Source organism: Emys orbicularis, chromosome 18, assembly GCF_028017835.1.
Source record: "Emys orbicularis isolate rEmyOrb1 chromosome 18, rEmyOrb1.hap1, whole genome shotgun sequence".
NCBI lineage: Eukaryota > Metazoa > Chordata > Testudines > Emydidae > Emys > Emys orbicularis.
In genome coordinates, this window is record NC_088700.1 from 8,804,138 (window position 1) to 8,825,061 (window position 20,924).

General features: G+C 44.8%; 1 protein-coding gene across 1 annotated transcript; it reads right to left on the minus strand.

Moving 5' to 3' along the window:
• Window positions 1-1,681: 1,681 nt before the first annotated feature.
• WDR5 (WD repeat domain 5) lies at window positions 1,682-20,650 on the minus strand. Its single transcript, XM_065418599.1, has 14 exons — window positions 20,608-20,650; window positions 16,829-17,017; window positions 15,207-15,315; window positions 13,715-13,788; window positions 12,131-12,220; window positions 11,557-11,646; window positions 10,519-10,602; window positions 9,203-9,258; window positions 8,948-8,994; window positions 6,976-7,051; window positions 5,725-5,758; window positions 5,175-5,249; window positions 3,920-4,007; window positions 1,682-2,836 (listed from the first exon to the last, which is right to left on the minus strand). The coding sequence occupies exons 2-14, from the start codon at window positions 16,907-16,909 to the stop codon at window positions 2,736-2,738; spliced, it is 1,005 nt and encodes a 334-aa protein (XP_065274671.1). The 5' UTR covers window positions 16,910-17,017; window positions 20,608-20,650; the 3' UTR covers window positions 1,682-2,735.
• Window positions 20,651-20,924: the final 274 nt, after the last annotated feature.

The window sequence follows — 20,924 nt, forward strand, 5'->3', positions numbered from 1 at the left end:
GAACAAGGAGTGGAGAAGCTAGTAAGCCACATGCCAACACCACCAAGTGTTTCAGATTTAGGCCCACTCTGCATCAGGTTGTTTCCACTGGTCCATGCTGTGTTAGGTTCTTCACTAAAGCACCTGACTATTAAGAGAGCCTGTTAAACTACTCCCACTTATTAAATAAAAAAGGAGTATATGAAAAAGTTGACAGGACCTCTACACCTAAACTAAATCTGATTCTTCAGAAAATTCCATTATTAGCAGACTGTCTTATAAACCAACTCGGTCAAGAGATTGTTCTGCAGCTGTTTTCCCAAGAGTGTCATGCTTACACATGGGATTCCCTTTATTTACCAGAAAGCCAGCTCATGTGTAGCTGAATTCTGAAGTAACTTTTGCAGGTGCACACTTTGTACTGGGAAGTTAATACACTTAGTTAAACATCAGTTTCCACAGCCCTCTCCCCTTCAGATCATCCACACAAAGAAACAGAATGAAGCAACTTATCTCTAAGTGCCCTGTACCCTCTTGCACTGTTGCGTGGCAGAGGCAATCATCAATATGGTTAAAACTCTTTGCCTTTCACTACTAACTGAAAAATCCCTTCTCATGGGAAATGCAAGGAGTTTGCACTACTTATTTGAAAGTTTAAGATTCGATACAAAAATGGGGCTGCCAGAATTGGGCACTTTTGCCTCCACAAGAGCAGAAAGTGCAGTCAGAAGGAACACCCTAGGCAAAAAAAAAAAATTCTCACATCTTCTGCCCCACCAAGGTTTGGTTTGAGATGAGTCTTGTTTTATGGCAGTTGTTTGCCTATTTTTGGCTACTAGGCTTTTTTGTTGCAAATGGTCAAGACTAATCTCCAGCTAGTTCTCAAACTCCTGTTTGCCTGCTGGAAGATGCAGTAATCCTTTAACCCAACGATTATTTAGCATCGTCCTATAGCTAGGACAGCAGAATGGCCAGAATTCTTTTCACCTTAGGTAAGAGTCTAGTCCAGGGGTAGCCAACCTGTGGCTCCGGAGCCGCATGCGGCTCTTTAGAAATTAATATGCGGCTCCTTCTATAGGCACCGACTCCGGGGCTGGAGCTACAGGCGCCAACTTTCCAATGTGCCAGGGGGTGCTCACTGCTCAACCCCTGACTCTGCCACAGGCCCTGCCCCCACTCCACTCCTGCCCCCTCCCCTGAGCCTGCCGTGCCCTCGCTCCTCCCAACGTCTCCCCAGAGCCTCCTGCACACTGTGGGAGGCACGGGGAGGGAGGGGGAGGTGCTGATCAGTGGGGATGCCGGCAGGCGTGGGGGGTGGGGGAGCTAATGGGGGGCTGCTGACGTATTACTGCGGCTCTTTGGCAATGTACATTGGTAAATTCTGGCTCCTTCTCAGGCGCAGGTTGGCCACCCCGCTCTAGTCCATGTGATAGTTTACATGTGTTGCCTCAAGCTGAGGACTCCTTCCACGTAACCGTCTCTGCTGGCTTCTTTCAAGTGCATCTGGACTGGAGTTCTGCTCATCATCTCTTCCCTCCACAAAATGGACTCTAGCCCCTCTTATAAAATATTGGGGTCAGTGATCTGGTAAAACTTCTACAGCAGAAGTGGGCTGCAAAAAAAAAAAGTTGGTTTTGGAGGAAGTCTTGTGAGCTGAAGGGACGCGGACACTTCACATTAGTGCACTCTCACCACCAGCGTACACATAAAATCCCACCTTTTTATTATGGCATATCGTTCTGGCTTGGATGTGTCAATACCACACTAGTGTGACAAAAAAGGGCAAAAGACATAGCGACGCTGAAATCGTTACAGAGTCATGCTATTAGCAACACAGGTCGATACCATGGATTTCCAAGATACAAAATTGTTTGGGGTTGTTGTTTTTTTCCCTACACTGAACTAACTTTACAATATTTTGTGAACTTGCTTTTTTTCCAGTAGAGAAAAAAAAATGTAAAATATGCGGAGAACAACTACAAGCAGGAATCATTTTAATGGTTAACAGAAAAAAAAAAAAAAAGCTGTAACTTTGTTCTATAACAGCATCTATTAAACACACGTAACGAAAGGTCAGCAACTATACAGAAGTAAGAGTAGATATTTCACCACAGGAGTCTGAAGTTGGGGCAGGAAAGGGAACTCTGGAACTGGATGGTTTTATTTGGTCACAAAGTTTGAGCTGAGTGTTTAAAATGAGGCATCCTTAAAGATGCAGCACTCCTATTCAAAACAATAAAGAGAAACTTCTGATAGACTAGAACCTACCGGTCTGCAAAAAAATAAAAAAAAATAAAAAAAATAAAAATTAGACATTTTAAAAAAATCCAAGTATTTCTAGTATTACGACTTAACTTACTGTTACAAAACAGACCGACAGCTCCTCCTTAAGCAGCAACAAGACAGCCAAGGAGCAATGACACCTTCACCACAAAGTACAGTATCTCTGGGGCTTCCAATTCAAGGCTGATACTCCTAATGCGATGTTAGGACGATCCGTTTGTCTGCCAAGTGATCAGGCACGAAAAGGAGAGACTGCCTCTTTTTTCCACCACACTGCCCGGCTCTCGCAACAAGCTAAGACATTCTCTTTGGGTCAAGACTAACAGAAACCGCTTTCTCAAATATTCTTCAGGTTTCCTGCCAACCTGGGTTTTATTATTATTCTCATGGGGGCGGGAGGGGGGAGATTTTTTTATTTTTTTTTTTAAAAACCACAATTTTCCTGACAGTCTCTAAAGTGATACTGAAAGTGTTTAACAGTCACTCTTCCACAGTTTAATTGTTTTGTCGTTTTCTAGTGCCGCTGATGCAATGATGTTTTCTGTTGGGTGACAAGCTGTTGAGATCACAACATCTAAATACAAGGAGAGAGAGAGCGAGAGAGAGAGAGAGATGTCATTATTTATAGCAGTCCAAGCTCCTTTGGTTCAGAGCAGGTATTTTCAGCTCAAATGTGCAGAGCTGCCCCATCGTAAGACATGGCCAGGTTCTCTCTCAACAGCAGATACTGACATATGAGTATGATGGATTTATGAATACAAATGTTAGTGGGCCTACCCCAATTGTGAGTTTAATAGCTGGAGAGTGGGTGAAAGTTTATACGATATTACAACAGGCCAAACTCAGGGAACTATTTCACAGCAGTGCTGTAGGAAAGAACCAGACAGACCCAATGTTCTGACGACATCGCAGGCCTAGGGTTTCTTGGTGTAAATGCGGACAGAGAAAAGCCCACCAAAGCAAATAGCAGATAGTTGATTAAGCCACAAGTGCCCCAAACTCACAATTGAAAGTCCTGATCCTCCAAAGACTTACGCACATGCTTCACTTTACAGATTGCAAACAGTCCCATTTGCTTCAATGGGCACGCTCAGTGCACAGGGTTTTAAGTAGGTGCATAAATCTGCAGGATTTGGCCCTAAGATACTGATCATGCAAACACTTAAGCACGCACATAATTCTATTCACATGGGTCATGCCCCTGGCTACTCATGTGAGTAAAGTCGAGCATGTGCTTAAGCGTTTGTAGGGGCAGGGGCTAAGTGTTCAAGACTCTTTGCAGATGGGGTCAGTGTCTCTAAAGATGCCTCAAACTCACCTGGAACTCGTCCTTGGACAAGTGCAGCTTTGGGAGGAGCCAATGGCCAAGGGTTTCCCAAAGTGAGGCTCCACAAGTCACTAGTCATGTCACACAACACTTGTGAAAATCTTGGCCAATTTCTTTCCATATAATTCAAGGAAAACACACCATGTGTCCTAATCATGCCCCATTCAGGCCGATCTTTATACTAATCCCATCTGTCAAATTCTAAACAAACACTAAAAATAGACATTTCCAATTCACACCATCAAATTAACCTTAAACGCTATGTGCTCGTTATTTATTCAGCTAAGGAACGCTTAATCAAAATCAGTGTAACAAAAAGCAGATTCACACCTGTGTGTCCCTGTAATTTCTGTACAATCTCTTTTGTTTGGAGGTTCCAAATATAAACCAGGTTGTCCTCTGAACCAGACACAATCCACTGGAAAAAATGCAGAGGGAAATAGTTATTGAAGTGCCATTTTAGTCTTTCCTGCCACCCCAGCTTTAATTGCTATTTCCTCTATATAGGTTCATATACCACCCTCATCACCATAGCACTTGAGTGCCTTCCAGTTGTGCATTAAGCAACGTGGCTAACATCAGTCATGTGTGGTTCATTCTCACTTTCTCTCACCCCCCGGGGCAAGGAGAACAGTGTGCAGTAGAGTATTTTGTTTCGGTAGGCCTTGGGGTTTGTTTTCACATCCATACTCTTCTGTCTTAAATCATATGATCTAGCTCTTCTACAGTGCTTTTCATACGTGGTTCTCAAAGCACTTCACAGAGGGTGGGATCATTATTCCCATTTTACAGATGAGGAAACTGAGGCACAGAGCCAGGCGGGGAGAGCGGGGGATGTAACTTGCCCAAGATCACCCAGCAGGCCAGTGGCAGAGATAGAAATAGAACCCAGGTCTCTTGAATCCTGGTCCCATGCTCCTTCCACTAGGCCATGCCAAAGGCCAAAAAGGCTGGTTGAAGAAGTGGGCTCCCTCGAAGCAGAAGGGGGGGTGGTTTAAGATGGATCTTAGTCCTTGGGAGAATCTCAGAACGGCCCCTCAAGAAAGCTCCATCTCCTGCACAGGGATGCTGTGGTCCTAGAGACAGCATCTCAACCAAGACTCATACCTAGCAACTCACAATCTGTAACAGGCGGGTGCTGTATTATGAACTCATATGGCTGCTCACCACGGAGGTTTTCCCTACATTACTGGGGTACATTAAACCTGGCACAGTTCTAAGCACTGAGCGTACACTGGCACTTGTGGCAAACAGGTACCCTGGAGCACCCACACAGCTGAATGGAGTTTGCTAAAACTTTCCCCAAAATGGTCCCTTTCGACCAAGCCCCCAGCAAGTAAAGTTTCCAGGAGATTGAAACCTTGGGACCGTTGCTCTATTACAATCCCTCCTCATTGCTTGGAAGTTTGCAACATTAATTGTAGCACTTGTTATACTGGGGTCCCCTCAGGGTGAAAACAGTTTTGCACTAAGGGCAAGTCAGCTATTTATGGGCCCAGAAAGATTTGCATCATCTCCTTAATTTTGATGAAAAATAAATCCTCAAATGCATCACATCACTAAAAGCAGCTCAGTAATCACCAACCTTTCCACCAGTGACGGAGAAGTTTGCAAAGATGCAGTATTTCTCATTCTTGTGACCTGTGTACGTCTTCAGGCACTGGAAGTGAAGAGCCAGAAGGCAAAAAACCATAAGTGCAGCTGGCAATGAGATATCTAGCAGTCAAGGACAAACTCCCTTTGCAGGGCAGACTAAATACATCTGTGCACATTTCCCACCCCCATCAACTCATCCAAAGGACGCAGAGGGCATCACGGCCCTAGAATGCTAACCAATCACTTCGCTGGGAGGATGGGGGGAGAAAATGACCCCAATTTGTCACTTCCACCCACAGAAAAAACAAGGCAAGAACAATTTACCAGTTCAAGAAACATAGAATTCAATGTCTCTGGGCGTCATAAAAATGTAAAGGAACTTTTTAAATGATCCCGTTTAGTCCAACAAGGGCTGTAACAAATTATTTATAGTAATTATACTGTACAGATGACCGAGAAAAAGCTTAACCTTATGTGAAACCATCCAAAGCAGGCTACAAACCTAGCTAGGACTTTATAGTAAGAGATTGTGACTGTACCTTTCCTTTGCTGTAGTCCCAAAGTTTCAGTGTGCTAGAGAACAAAAAGGAGAACAAGGATTTTAGGCTTTGTGTTATTTCACCGGTCATGATTTCTTGGTACATAAAAGTTTTTCCATACTAGAGCTTCCCAGAGTCTACATTAGTCATTCTAGTCTGGCTTGGGAATGCAGAGTTTCAGCTAACCCAACAAGAATTGGATTTTATTTACATGCCATTTGTATTCTCCTCTGTGAAAAAAATATGGAGCGAGTCTTTAAAAATAAAGTCCTTTTCTCTTCCTACGTGAACAGACGCTATGATGAGGTATGTGACCGATAGAGTTGAGAATTGTCATTCAGTTCCTTTCGTCCCCCACATTTTGAGCTAACACATACTACAAGATACAGATTTTGGACCAAGCAAAACCAAGGCAGAACCACATGCTGTCCTGCATCTAGGTAGTCACAGGGATTGTGTAATAGGATGAGAGTTTTTAAATCAGTCAGTAGTAGGCAAAAGAGACAACGTTCAAATTCTATTTGGTAGCCTAAGTGACATTAGTCACTGGTTTCAGACAGATATGTCTCTTTCATACACACACACGAAAATCCCACCCATATTCAAGAATGAGGCAACAATGTTGACTCCCCTGCTCTGGTTTGCAAAATAGCCTTAATTTTGGGTTTCCCTACACTCACCAGATGAAAAGAGAAGAAACAATCCTGTAATGTCTTTTATAAGAAGACATTCATAGATAACTAGCTCATCACCCTGTGACTTAGGGATGGGAGGGTCTCATTACACCAGCAGCAATTAATACTGAAGGGTGGAGAAGGGAGAGTGGCTGGTCCTTGCTAAGCAGTGGCACTGGAAATATTCCAATTGGAGAACTCTCAATAGAACCAATCCCCCTGCATAGCTTTTCTGCTTTGTATGCACAGCTATTTTAGCATTGCTGCCTTTGAGAGAGAGACTCGCAGCCTTTCATGGTGTTACAGCAAGAGAACCATTTGATCAAGGAACTACTTCATGATGAAGGCTCTGAAAAGACACAAAGCTAAGAGTGCACGGGGGTATGTCAACAGCAGTGCTAAGACTGCCAATAGCATGAACTTTGCTGATGTTCTGACAATATAATTCCCAGAGGACTGGATTATAGAAGTTTGATGGTAGGTATGAGTTTACCCATCATAAGAATATTACAATAGCATAAAAAAGGTTACATTTGAAGTTGATGAATGCACTTTAAATGTATTTTTGAATACCTACTTGTCCAGAGTTGCTGCTAGTATGTATTTGCCATTTGGAGAGAATTTCACAAAAGACACGGGAGGGTTATCATCATCTGTGTTGGAAATACAAGGGTGTTACGCAGAATATGGTGAAATATTTCTCTCATGGACAAAGAATTTCTTGTGACAAAACACACCTACCGCCGATTACAAAAGCCAACTTCAAGTTTAGTTTAGTTACGTTTTTGTTCAGCTACCATTTTATACTTCAAGCAAACTGATGGGAGATACAGGAAAGTGGTAATGTGAAATAGTTCAAGAGGAAGAATATTTGGTTTGCTAGCATTTTATTATTCCATAATCGTCTATTACCTAACCTTCCCACTCCTGCATCAACCTTTCCTAGAGTCCACAGTGTGGCTGTAAAAGTCAGAAGTAAGGCCCTACTTCATTTGAGAGATTGTGGAACATGCAATATTGAGCTTCCACCACAATTTTGTTTTTAATTCGCTTACTTTGCACAGTCCACAATTTTGCATGCGTTTTGAGTATGCAAATAGTACTGCACTAACATTTAATGCCTGTAAAATGTTAAAGGCTAAAGTGATTGGACTCCATTTCTACAGCACTTGTTTAGTCTTCTGAATTTTAGTCACGGAATTTTATATTGTAGCAGTCACTTTTTTAAAAAAATGAATGTAATATTGTTGCAGCAAAATGTCTGGTTATCAAAAAAAAAAATAGCAGGCATAACATAATACTTGAGTGTTTATATCATTCCAATATTTTTTTTTTCTTAAACAAATAGGTCTTTTGCCAAAAGCTGGGAATGGGTGACAGGGGATGGATCACTTGATGATAACCTGTTCTGTTCATTCCCTCTGAAGCACCTGACATTGGTCACTGTTGGAAGACAGGATACTGGGCTAGATGGACCATTGGTTTGACCCAGTATGGCTGTTCTTATGTCTACTCTGGCTTTTCCAAATTACTGCTATTAATAAAGGTCCATTATTATATTTCTGCAATTTTCTATGTCTTGTCTGCAACTATTTGAAGATCATCCCAAGATTAGGGCCTTAGTCATAAAACCATTACACTGAGGGTATGTCTACACTGCCTGCCGGATCGGCAGGCAGCGATCGATCCAGCAGGGATCGATTTATCGCGTCTAGTCAAGACGTGATAAATCAACCCCCGAGTGCTCTCCAGTAGACTCCTATACTCCACCACCGCGAGAGGCGCAAGTAGAGTCGACGGGGGAGTGGCAGCAGTCGACTCACCGCGGTGAAAACAGCATGGTAAGTCGATCTAAGTACGTCGACTTCAGCTACGTTATTCATGTAGTTGAAGTTGCGTAACTTAGATTGATCCCCTTCCCCCCCAGTGTAGACCAGGGCTCAGACACACCCTGCTGCTAAAGTATATCCATTGTGAACACCAGAAGGTGTAGTTTTGCCTATGTCACTTCATGTCAACACTAGAGTCTGGTAATCAGAGGCACGACATGCACTGTTCAACAGGCTGCCCACTGTCTTAAGAAGGACACCAGTTCTCAAACACCTGCAACCCTAAATTGTAAACACATTTAGTCTTCTCCCACTGCCATGTGCTATTTATTGCATTGGAGTATGTAGCTATCATTTCTGAAAGTGAAATAAGACTTACTTTTGCCACAGCAGTTCCAAGCCAATGCACAGCCAGGCATAATACTACAATGACTAGTGGAAAACCCTGTAGTACAGGTACTTAGATTTATTGTCAGCACACACTGGGCAATATTCCAAGCCTAAGAAAGTTTCCTACACATGTGAGAGAGGATATTTCCCCTAAAATCAACTGCAAGGATGGTGTGTATGAAGCGGACAGTGTAAGAAGACGGAAAAGAGAAACCAAAGCCAATAAGAAAACCACCTAAGTGCAGTCAAAGTCACGCTGAGTATTTCATATTCTATACAATAATACAGCAGAGAGAATCAAGAACAACATACACACGTTTGCCTGCTTACCAATCAGTGTTTTTAAGCACTGGCCTGATGCCGTATCCCAGATTCGACTTTAAGAAAAAAAGAGACAGACATGAATCACTATTGTAGCTATGGAATGTATTATATCATCAACTTACAAGTTTACATTTTAACCTCAAAGTCATGATATAAGAAGTGAAAAACTAAAAGCATCTACATTTTTTAAAGTTATTTTTATGTAAGGCGCCTAGAAGGCTGTGGCACATAATAAATGTTACTGAAGAAATAACCACTTACCAGAGACCATCATAGCTACTTGACACTATCAGGGACCCATCACGATTAAAATGCACCTGTGGTTTTATATATGGGGAAAAATAGCAGTATTCATGTTTATGAAGAGCAAGTAGTCACATTTGAAAATTATTTATCTCCCAAGTAGTACGTTGGGTCCCAATTATCACAAAACTAGTATGCTGTGATTCATGTGGAGGGTGGCAGGAATTCAACAACATGATGATGGGCACAGAAAGTTCTGACATATCAAGTTAAAAAAAAGCACGCTGGGAAATTTATTGTAAGTCAGCCTTGCAAAATTCTAATGTCTCATTTGCATCCGCCTGATTTTTTTTTTTTTTCCCATACAGACAGCTGCAGTTAATTCAGTTAGCAGGGTAATGGATGGGCAAACAGATTGAGACTAGCTGGTAAGTTTTCATAACTATTACTAGACTGTTTTAAGAGGCCTCTTAAAACATTAAGACCCGAACTGATTCACTGCTCCAATGTCGTGAGGAATTTTGCTAACAGTAGCGAGACCATACAAGAAGAGTGCATTATAGTTACACACACACCTCAGTCTGGTCCATTTATTTTCTTCAGTCACCCATGAGCTTCCCGCAAAACCCCAATAAAGTGAATTTTAAATAGCAAATATTGAAACACACCCATGAGGGTGGTGGAGAGGGGGTTTGTAAGGTCACACAAATTTCTGGTAAGCATTGTGGACTATACTCCATTTTAATGTCAGATCCATGTGTCCAGAGCAGGCACAGCTCAAAATGTCTGAAGCTTAGAAATCTGCTCACCTCTGCTTTCATTTTATAACATTTCATCTCTGTTAAGAGCTGCACACCTTCTGTTTTCCCTACCGTGAATGGATTTTTTTTTTTTTTTGAACACACGTTTTAGTCACTTTCATCCACAAAATGGATGAGATTTTCAATGCAGTTTATTTTGAAGTTATCTCGTTCTATCTCCTGAAATAGTTTAGAATAATGATAAAGTTATGGAGCAACCCAGATGTACAGCAAATTCAGATTTTCACTGAGCAGAAAGGAGTAGTCCCCACAATCTGTGCTTTTATAGCAGATGCCGCCTGTTATAATGCTCAGAGGCAGAAATCCATGCTGGGGTTCGAGTGGTAAGTATGGGTCACTGGCATCTCCATGTTCATTAATACCCTTACAAGTCATCACATTACACTGTGTCCTTCACCAAGGGGAAGATGGAGAGTAACAGTGAGACACTGCTCCCTTCTTTGCAAAAGGGGAAAAAGCCCTGCTAGATGCAGGCAAACATGTCAGCATGTTAATGTATCTGAAGGCACTTACAGCTGAAACTGGGTCAGAATGCGCAGGCAGCGTCTTGAGGCACTTCCCTGTTTTCACATCCCATATCCTCACACTTTCGTCAAACTGAAGATCAGAGGACAAAGTCACACAGTGATTTTCAAATGCACTCACTCCCCGGCCGTACTGCCCAGCCCGCATGAACGGATTAACAGGTTTCATCAGGGAGGGGAAAGAAATATGCATGACTACATTCCTCAAGCATCCAGACTTATTTCTGCTTGGGAGCAACCAAGATTTTAATGGAATTCATCTTCACTGCTAGTCACTTAGCAGTGTTCACTTAGTGTGGGGATCTTCAAAGGAGTTAAATCCTAACCTTCATGCTTTGCACCTCATGGAACTTTCCTGTGTCAATCACAAGGAGTTTTATGAATTTTAAGCTCAAATATTCATGCAAGGAAGCTAGTATTTAGCCCTAGCTTACAGACAAGGTAATTCAGGTTTAATGACTTGCTCAAGGTGACAGTGAGCTGGGAGAAATGTGAGAGGAGAACCCGAGAGTCCTATTCCCAGTCCCTTCACAAGCCAGGTGCATAATGCTTCCTAGCTGCAGAGCAGGCTGTTGAAATTGTCATGAAGCTACGTTTCAGTGATGCCATGATTTGCATGAAATGGTCAAATAATCCCTCAAAGCGATAAGGGCAATCACAGAATCTGAACTACAAAGATACAAGGAGCTTCTATTTCCCGAGCTATTCATGCCAGAGCAGCCCTCAGTACTTAAGGAAGGCTTTGCAATGAAGTGAATGTAGATATGCTGACTGCTTAGTGAAGCCAGGAAGAACATCTGGAGCTAGACCTATAGCCAACACTTACGGTGCTATGGGTGAAGCCCCAAACTTCTAAAGCTGGGCTGAGGGCTTTGACCTTGGCTCAACAGCCAACATAGTAGTGATGCTACCAACTCTCCCCTTTAAGACTTCATTTAATTACATGTTATGCATAGTAGAATTCAGATGGTCTAGAGCTCTGCAGGGTGTATGGGACTTGTACTCCATTGAGAGTGTGTTCACTTACCGAGCCTGAAACAATGAGGTTGGATTGGGGGTTGAAGTTGCAGCAGAAGACATAATTACTGTGCCCCTTCAGTGTCTTCAAACACTTGCCCTGAATAATTTAATTTATTTAATTTAAAATATTATTAGTCAAATATACACACAGTAGATTTACCAGTAACTTTCCACACCTTCAAAGTTCCCATGGTGACCTACATTCAGGACTAGTCAGACTGTGATAAAGGGACAACATCAGGTTAAATTTCTTACCCCCCGCCCCAATCTAGGCTTCTATAAAAAAAAAAAAATCCCTCATGTTTTTATGGAACAGGAACAGTTAAGCAAAACAGAAACAAGGTGTTTCCAACCCCAACCCTGCCCCATTCTCATAGTGCATGAGAACCAGGCGGTTAAACGGATTAGGAACAAAAGTGAAATGAACTAGCTTATTTTAATTGCCAATATAGAAGGCAAGCAAGCTGCATCACTGGTGAAAAGTTAATGACAAATGTTCCATGTCAAGTTAGTCGTCTTCATTTTAAGATGCCCCAAGAGAGGACTGGGGAGAAGAGAGAGAACTCAAGCCCCGCCCTTACCGAGCTCACATCCCAGATTTTGAGAGTTTTGTCATCGGAGGCAGAGACAAGAAGGTTGGAATCTGATGACCAGGCTACGTCAGAGATACCCTGAAACAAAGGAAAGCAATTTAACACTGAGCTTTGCTTGCTGATTCACTCCAGAACAGGCAAAGCATAGACAGTTTCATATTTGAAGCCAGAAAGAGAGAAAAGAAAGGTCACCTTAACTTTGGAAAGTCAGGATAGAAATGGATCACAGCAACTTTAACACATCTTCCTCTTACCACGGGATAGCCAATGACTCCGGGAAGCTTTTAGCTTTGCTGAGCCTCGCATTGCAAAAGCATAGTGGTTTGTTCAACCAGCAGTTCTAGTGACACTGGGACCTGGTCCTCTTTTTGAAGTTCAGAAATAACAACTTACACATAGCTGGGTTAGATTCATTTCCTTCCCCCTCCCTGAAGAGGGGCTCATCCGTACTGTCTGCCTGAAATGACCCAGAGTAAGATTTTCAAAAGCACCCAAGTGACTTAGGAGCCTAAGTCATGTTTTCAAAAGTGATTTAGGCAGCTGGGTCCTATTGACTTTCAGTGAGATTTAGGAGCCTGAGTCTCAATGGAAGTGAACGGGACACAGGTATCATCTAAGTCAGTGCTTCTCAATGCCGGTCTGCCACTTGTTCAGGGAAAGCCCCTGGCGGTCTAGGCCAGTCTGTTTACCTGCCGCGTCCGCAGGTTCAGCCGATCGCGGCTCCCACTGGCCGCGGTTCACCACTCCAAGCCAATGGGTGCTGCGGGAAGCCATGACCAGCACATCCCTCGGCCCGCGCCACTTCCCGCAGGCCCTATTGGCCTGGAGCGGCGAACCGCAGCCAGTGGGAGCCACGATCGGCCAAACCTGCGGACGCGGCAGGTAAACAAACCGGCCCGGACCGCCAGAGGCTTTCCCTGAACAAGCGGCGGACCGGCTTTGAGAAGCACTGATCTAAGTCACTTTTGAAAACTGGACTTCAGTACTTTGGAACGTATTTCTTCATTTTCAAACATTAGATCTTATTTCCTGGATTTCAGTGGGTAAAGCTATGAGAAATGTCAGGTTCCCTTTAAAAAAAAAAAAAAAAAAAAAACCACCATGCTGATCAAAATTTAAAAATTTAAAGCAAATCCTGTAGGCAGAGCATTATACCCTGTAGTTTTCCTAGGTGGAAGCCCAGCTGTTCAACCAGGTAGTGTTAGTGCTCACAAAGGGAATGACTTTCACACTGGCTAAACATTGTGCATGTAGGTGCTTTATCAGCAGTCCACAGGTTTCCGCACATCTCTCTCAATCCTGACCTGAAACATCCCCGTTATTCCAGGCCCGGGCCATCATCATCATACAGGGTTGGGTGGGGGGTTGCCATAGGGACAAATAAACCCCACCTCCAGATGAGACCGAACAATTTGCTTTCACATGAATTAAACTATTATACGAAGGCTTCTGGAGGTGAAAGCTAGCAAATTAACCCATTATGCAAGCCCCAGATGCAATACTGAATTGCAATTGCGATCTGAAAGGACAGCTATTTAGACTGCAGAATATTCTTTAGAGTTCAATACTTACCAGTTTGTGACCAGATATTGTTTTTTCAAACTTGCCATCATATGCTCCCCAAATTTTAATTAGTTTGTCAGCCGCTAAAAGAGAAAAGATTCCCAATAACTAACCAAGCAGCACTAAAAATAGCTACCTCGCTCCCTTAAGGAGAGAGAAGCACATTGGCTACTTTTCTGCAAACACGTTACAGTTTTTACCCTCCAGCACAGACTTCAGTGCATAAGGTAGGGTGTAAACATGAAATGACAAAGTTTCACTGCAGGAGTTGGGATTACACATGCTGCCTTGAAAGTAAATGGTCTCAACTCATTCAGTTCCAAAATTGGATCCAGTGTAATGTATCTGACAAGCACTGACCTTTGGTTTCTCATTTTTAAAAATACATTTATTGCCAATGAGAAAAAAAAGTGACCATGCCACATGACACACTGAAACATTTCTGCCTCAGAGAGAGCAAAAACTGATCCACAACTTGGGCTGACATTACTCCTCGTGAGAAACAAACCCGCTACCCATTATCATGTTAGCTTGTGCTCTGTAGGAGAGAAAGAGGTTGATATTTGCTAGGTGTTAAAAGTTAAGAGAACTGTCCGGGGAGGGAGGAGAAATTAACTTCTAGAAGGTACTATGAAGAGGGAGAAGTTAATTTCTATGGAGTATACTGCCCATATAAAGGCAGTCACAATAAAGTAAAAGACCCGAATCACTGCCCATTTCTAGAGGTCATCTCCATCACCTTCAGTCCTGTTCCTCTAAACTGCCTCTTTCCTCTCCAATCCCTCTGGGTAACCAGTGCCCAAGTATGTGGTACTTGATTCAAAAGGAAGTTGTCAGGCAGTTGCAATGGTCACCAAAGAAAAGGTTAAACAGATATCACGGTGGGCTTTCTAGGCAAAAAACCTGTCAAGTTCCTCCCTTCCGAAGTGTGTCAGTCTTGTACATTTCACCTGGCTACTTACAAGAAAGGAACAGGCAGACTCTCCAAGATGCAATTCTATTACGATGCCAATGGAGGGGAGGGAGAGCTAGGAGCTCTCTGGCTGAATCCCACCTCAATGCAGAGAATGCAAGCTGGTCGCTCATGCCAGGCAAGCCCCAATTTAAAGGCTTAAGCCAAAGTTTAAGTGATGCAAAGGGCTGCATGGGGCCCCCTCTGCACGAGGATTAATTTCACATGTATCCACAATCAGTGTGTAACTCCGTATTGTTTTTTGTAAAGTGGCTCAGTAGCACAAGTTGAGCATCTCAAGCCCTTCAAGCCAGGCAGAGGAAGACCCAGCATATTGGACAACAGGACATAAAAGCCAACATTAAAGTGGGTCAAACTTTTGAAACAGCCAGCTTTGAGTGTCCCTTTAAAAAACGAGCCATGTGGTTATATTCCCCCACCTTTTGATCACTGTGCGTTAAGATTAGCCATCTACCTGTCTCCCAACAGGAGGGTTCACATGTGCACAATTCAGATAATGGGAAGGAATTAACGAAGACTAATACTTACAGGAACTGGCCAGCCACTCTCCATTGGGACTAAACTTTACTGACGAAACTGCCTTAGTGTGTCCTGCTAACGTGAACTTTAAAGCGTAGTTTGGTTTTACAGGTGCCGGCTGTAAGAAAGAGTCACACAAGTAAGATGACCGGAGCTTTAACTCAAGTGTTTCAGTTGTAATTGGGGTATCAGATTGAGCCACTATGCAGTGCTCTGCACTTGGATGGCAATCCAGATTTGATCCTTTATTTTTTAAAAATTTAAGTTCCTAGCCCTTATGTTTATGAAGGAAACTTGAGCCAGTACGGTCTTCCTGAGCCGAGATAGAAACATGCTCAAACAATGGGTTAAATTCATTATTGGTGTAACTCCAGCCAAGTCAGCGTTACCGGGAATGAAGCTGGCCCAGGAAGTCTGAGAAGTGTGAAATGAGCCATTTATCTCAATGAAGTGACCTGTGAAGGATTTTTAAAAATTGAGGTTATGCCTTTTTGCTTCTTTATGATTTAAAATGAAGACCGGAAAAGCTCCCCCACCAACCACAACTTTTCACCTTAAATATCAGCAATGTCAAATCCAATCTTCCCTGGTTTTGTTGGAGGACTTTTTGGGCAAGGGGTTTCAGAGGGGCGCTGCGAGTTCTCACACCTTATTGATAGGATGCCTTTGTTAAAGACCATTGCCCTTTCTCCCAAATGTCCACAGGCATTGAAAAATTTGAAGTCACTTGCAATCTGTTCCTCTCTCTATTGAGATAATAAATTCACCAGTTCTCCAGTCGCCCTAGAGCTGTCCAATGGTAGACAACAGCTAAATTGCTAGTGCAGAAAGCAATAAAATATTTTCTTGATAAGACTCTTTTAGGCTCTTTTTTTTTTTTTTTAAATATCACAAAACAGAAAAGGGTACAAGGACTTTTTTTTTTTTAAAACCTTTTGCAAGTCACCTTTACAAACTAGCACTGGCTATTTCACTGGTGATCTTTTCAGCAGAAATATTCAGCTACTCTGGGATCGTGGGAAGGCTTTGGTAGGATACCATAACATTCCCCCAGTCTGACCCCGATTGTAATAATTGTGGAAATCATAATTAGCAGTAGAAATAATTAAAGAAACCAAACTTCTAACAGACCTCATAATTCCCTCCTGGCTAACTGGAAACCCTGTTATTATTTCAAGAAACCCTGAAAGTGTCTCCCCATTTCTGAGCAAAGATTTAATACTAGTGTCACACCAATGTCTTACTACTGTGAGTACATTAGTTACAAAATATACTATGCCAAATTTATGAATACTCTGAAGTGTTACCATAAAACAAAATTTACACATTTTGTGATATAGTCTCTTTAATGAATTTTGCAAACTAGCAAAACTCAGTAAGCCATATTGGACCTCAGTTATGCATGTTGAAGGTTACATTATCCACCTGCATCAAAACTAAACTCTTTAGAGCAATGGCAGGAACCTTGTTCTCAGTCTTGTCCACAAAGCACTTAGCATATTCTTCTTTTAATTCATAAAATTCAGTTTCTCAAAATACCCCAGTCCTATTTGTAAGTTTGCCAGTAAAAGATGCAAGTAACTTCCATGTGTACTGACAGGCGGAGATATCGTTCTGAGATTTACACGCACCTTGGTCTGATTGGTTGAGGAGGAAGGAGTAGATTGTGTTTTGGTGGATTCTGCATCTGGTTTCTTCTCTTCTGTTGCCATGGTTCTCAAGCTAGCAAGTCAGCCGTATGGTGCTTGAAGCGATGAATGAATGTGCTGCTTCAAAAGGGAGCCTTTCACACCAAAAAGAACGGCTCTAACAACACAAACCTACGAGAAAACGAAACCCCACTGTTAGCCATCAAGGAAATTATTTCAGCACCTAGAAAAAGAGAATTAACACAACAGTGCGTCCTAACCATAATCCATGTCCCCAAATAACCAGTGAAAACACAAAGTTTCATGCCTATGACTTTGTACCATATGCAATGCTCCTCTCAACTCCCCTTCTTATAAGCTAAACTATAAAGCCTTTTGCTAGCCACATTGTGCTTGTTGTCCTTTTTCGCAGATGCCAAACAACATTTAAACAGCTAAGCACATTACTATTCCTGAGAACTCTTTTCCATGTAAACAACTTCTGTAGTTACCACAGAATTGTCAACCCGTGGCAAGGGAGGTGATCCACGTGATGCTCTGAGAAGTTGTGGTCTATAGAATACAAGTTCAAGAACCTCAGTTATGACCTATTATCACATTTTGCCAGGCTCCTCTGCACCATATTCAGCAATCACTAAGGCCTTGGCTACACTGGCAATTCACAGCGCTGCACTTGCTGTGCTCAGGGGTGTGAAAAAACACCCCCCCTGAGCGCAGCGAGTGCAGCGCTGTAAAGCGCCAGTGTAATCAGCGCCTGCAGCGCTGCACGCTCCCTCGCAGCGCTGCAAGCTACTCCCCTCGGAGAGGTGGAGTACTTGCAGCGCTGGTGGCGCGACTACACTCGCGCTTCACAGCGCTGTGAATCCGCAAGTGTAGCCAAGGCCTAAGAATACAGTACAGCTGTGAGGATCTGGCAAGGGTGGGGTCAGTTTATTTCTCAACACATTCCCTGAAATGCCATTAAAATTAAATAGTTCAAAAGCATAAGAGACACAAAGGTTTCATTTCATGGAACAGATGCAAGTAATAGCCCTGGATGTCTTTCGGGCTGAATGACAGACATGATGCAAAACCTAGGATAATGCGAAAAAATACAACGGGCACACCCAGAGCTCAAAATCCTACTAGCTTCCTCTGCTCTCTCAATTCACCCATTTCAACCAAGTGTTGCCTCCTTAACTGCATTTCAGAGCAGCAAATCACACTCGTTTCTGCCATACTTGGAAGACATTTCACCTGATTAAGAGCCAGCCTTGTAGTAGTCTCAACAGACTCGCCTTCTGAAACAAAACCTGTAAGTGCTGTGCCAATGTTCTGCAATCAGGGCTTATACTGCAGAGGGAGTAACCTCTACTGCAGCCCAAGTAGATTTCAGCCTGACAAAGGGAAATACCTCTGACACAGACAGTAAGGCTTTGTCTTTAGAAACAAATTATTAGTGTAATTTCCCCACTGTTGCTACCACCAGTTCTGTTCTGCTGGTAGCAGCTGTATTTGGAGTGACGGCATAGGTGACTGGTAGCATTTTAAGCATCATATCATCACTGGGGGGCTATGTAGCATGGTATTGCCCATGTCTTGTCTACACTAGAGTTCTCTTCGGTGGAGATGAGCCACTGGTAGGAAATTTGGAAGAGATCTTTGGAAACTGTACATCAGCTTTTCAGTGTGTAGCTCTGTTGAGGACAATGTTATTCATCATTCAGCACTGGTACAAGAGGCAGCTTTCTGCACCAAACAGTAGAAACAGCAATATTCAGTCCAGGTTTCCTGAATGGCAATTGGCTGATGACAATATGGCTAATTTCAGAGTAGCAGTCGTGTTAGTCTGTATCCGCAAAGAGAACAGGAGTACTTGTGGCACCTTAGAGACTAACACATTTATTTCAGCATAAGCTTTTGTGGGCTTCATCGGATGCATAGAATGGAACATATAGTAAGGAGATATATATACATACAGAGAACATGAAAAGGTGGGAGTTGCCTAACCAACTCTAAGAGGCTAATTAATTAAGATGAACTGTTGTCAGCAGGAGAAAAAACTTTTGTAGTGATAATCAAGATAGCCCATTTAAGACAGATTGAGCTCATGAAGAGACTTATACCCAGCCCAAATCATTAATGCTTAAACTAAGCTTCAGCCTGCTGGAGAGAGTACAAGCTCTACTTCCGTACTTGTGCTAGTCCAACGTCCAGTCACCTACCACAGCCTGGGCACCCAGGATGAGACACACCCACTGTTCTCCATGTAATGAATGGTAAGGGCCAGGATCGAGGCATGCAAGTAACATGGGCCACACAAGCCACCCAGAACCAATGCACAGAAGGTGGGGAGGGGAGAAAGGAATAATGCATGCCCCCTATAGAGGCTATAAAGCATGTGAACCAAGGAAGGAAAAGGTTTGTGAATGCAAAGTAAGATACAGAATATGGGAGCTAGAGAGGAGGGCAGATCCATACACTCTGGGCACGGGCTGATGCATGCCCCAACCTAGCATAGGAGCTGGGGGGGGGGGGGGGGGGAAGAGAGAGGAGGCGCAGGGACAGGCCTATGCATCCCTGGGACAGGGTCTGATGCATGTGCCAGCCTGGAACGCGGAGCAAGTCCATGCATCCCGGAAGCAGGGACTGGTGAGTGCCTGCACGGGAGCTAGGGAGGGGACAGATTTATGCATTCCCCATGGGCACTAGGGAGGAGGCAGATCCATGCACCCTGGGAGCAGGGGCTGGTACATGCTCCCACACATATGGAAGCTAGGGAGGTGCAGGTCCATACACTCTGGGCAGATCCATGCACCCACATGGGTTCTCAGGAGGGGGCGGGACAATGCACCCTGAGGGCGGGTCCATGCACCCCCCATGGATGCTAGGGAGGGGCCAGGGGCTGGTGCATGCCCCACACACGGAGGCTAGGGAGGGGGCAGGTCCATACACCCCCCAGGGGTGCTAGGGAAGGATATGGGGCTGGTGCATGCCCCACACCCGTGGAAGCTAGGGAGGGGACAGGTCCATACACCCCCCCCCAGGGGTGCAAGGGAGGGGACAGGGGCTGGCGCATGCCCCACACGTGGAAGCTAGGGAGGGGACAGGTCCATACACCCCCCCCAGGGGTGCTAGGGAGGGGCCAGTGCATGCCCCACACGTGGAAGCTAGGGAGGGGACAGGTCCATACACCCCCCCCCAGGGGTGCAAGGGAGGGGACAGGGGCTGGCGCATGCCCCACACGTGGAAGCTAGGGAGGGGACAGGTCCATACACCCCCCCCAGGGGTGCTAGGGAGGGGCCAGTGCATGCCCCACACGTGGAAGCTAGGGAGGGGACAGGTCCATACACCCCCCCCCAGGGGTGCTAGGGAGGGGCCAGGGGCTGGTTCATGCCCCGCACGTGGAAGCTAGGGAGGGGACAGGTCCATACACCCCCCCCCAGGGGTGCTAGGGAGGGGCCAGGGGCTGGCGCAGGCCCCACACGTGGAAAGCTAGGGCGGGGGCAGGTCCATACACCCCCCCCCCAGGGGTGCTAGGGAGATGCCAGGGGCTGGTTCATGCCCCGCACGTGGAAGCTAGGGAGGGGGCAGGGGGTGGTGCACACCCCCACGCGGGCTACGTGGGCAGGTCCCCGGGAGGGGGCAGAGCCCGGCGCGTGCCGGTCGGGTCAGGGCAGGGCAGGGCGGGGAGGGGACAGCGGGGCCCGGGCCGCGAGGCGGAGGCTGGCGCGTGCCCGCCAGGAGGGGGCGGGGGGCTCTGGCCCCGTTCAGTCACTTACCGGGGGGCGGGGCGCCGCCTCCTCCTCGGCGGGGAGCAGGGCCGGGGAGGGGGGAAGCGGCGGCAGCTCCGTAGCCGCCAGGCGGGGGAATGTGGGGTGGCGCATGCGCTAAGGGCGGGGGGGGTGCACAATGCCGCTCTCTCCTGGGGACGCTACGGCGAGACAGAAGGGACAGAAACAGAGGCAGGCCGGGTGCACGGGCAACGCCTTAAAGTGCTAGAAGCCTTTTCTGGGTGAATAGTTGGCAGCGATTGGGGGGGGGGGGGGGGGAGGAAAACTAGGTGTGGTTTGGTGGAAACCTGCTCGGTTGGGGGCCC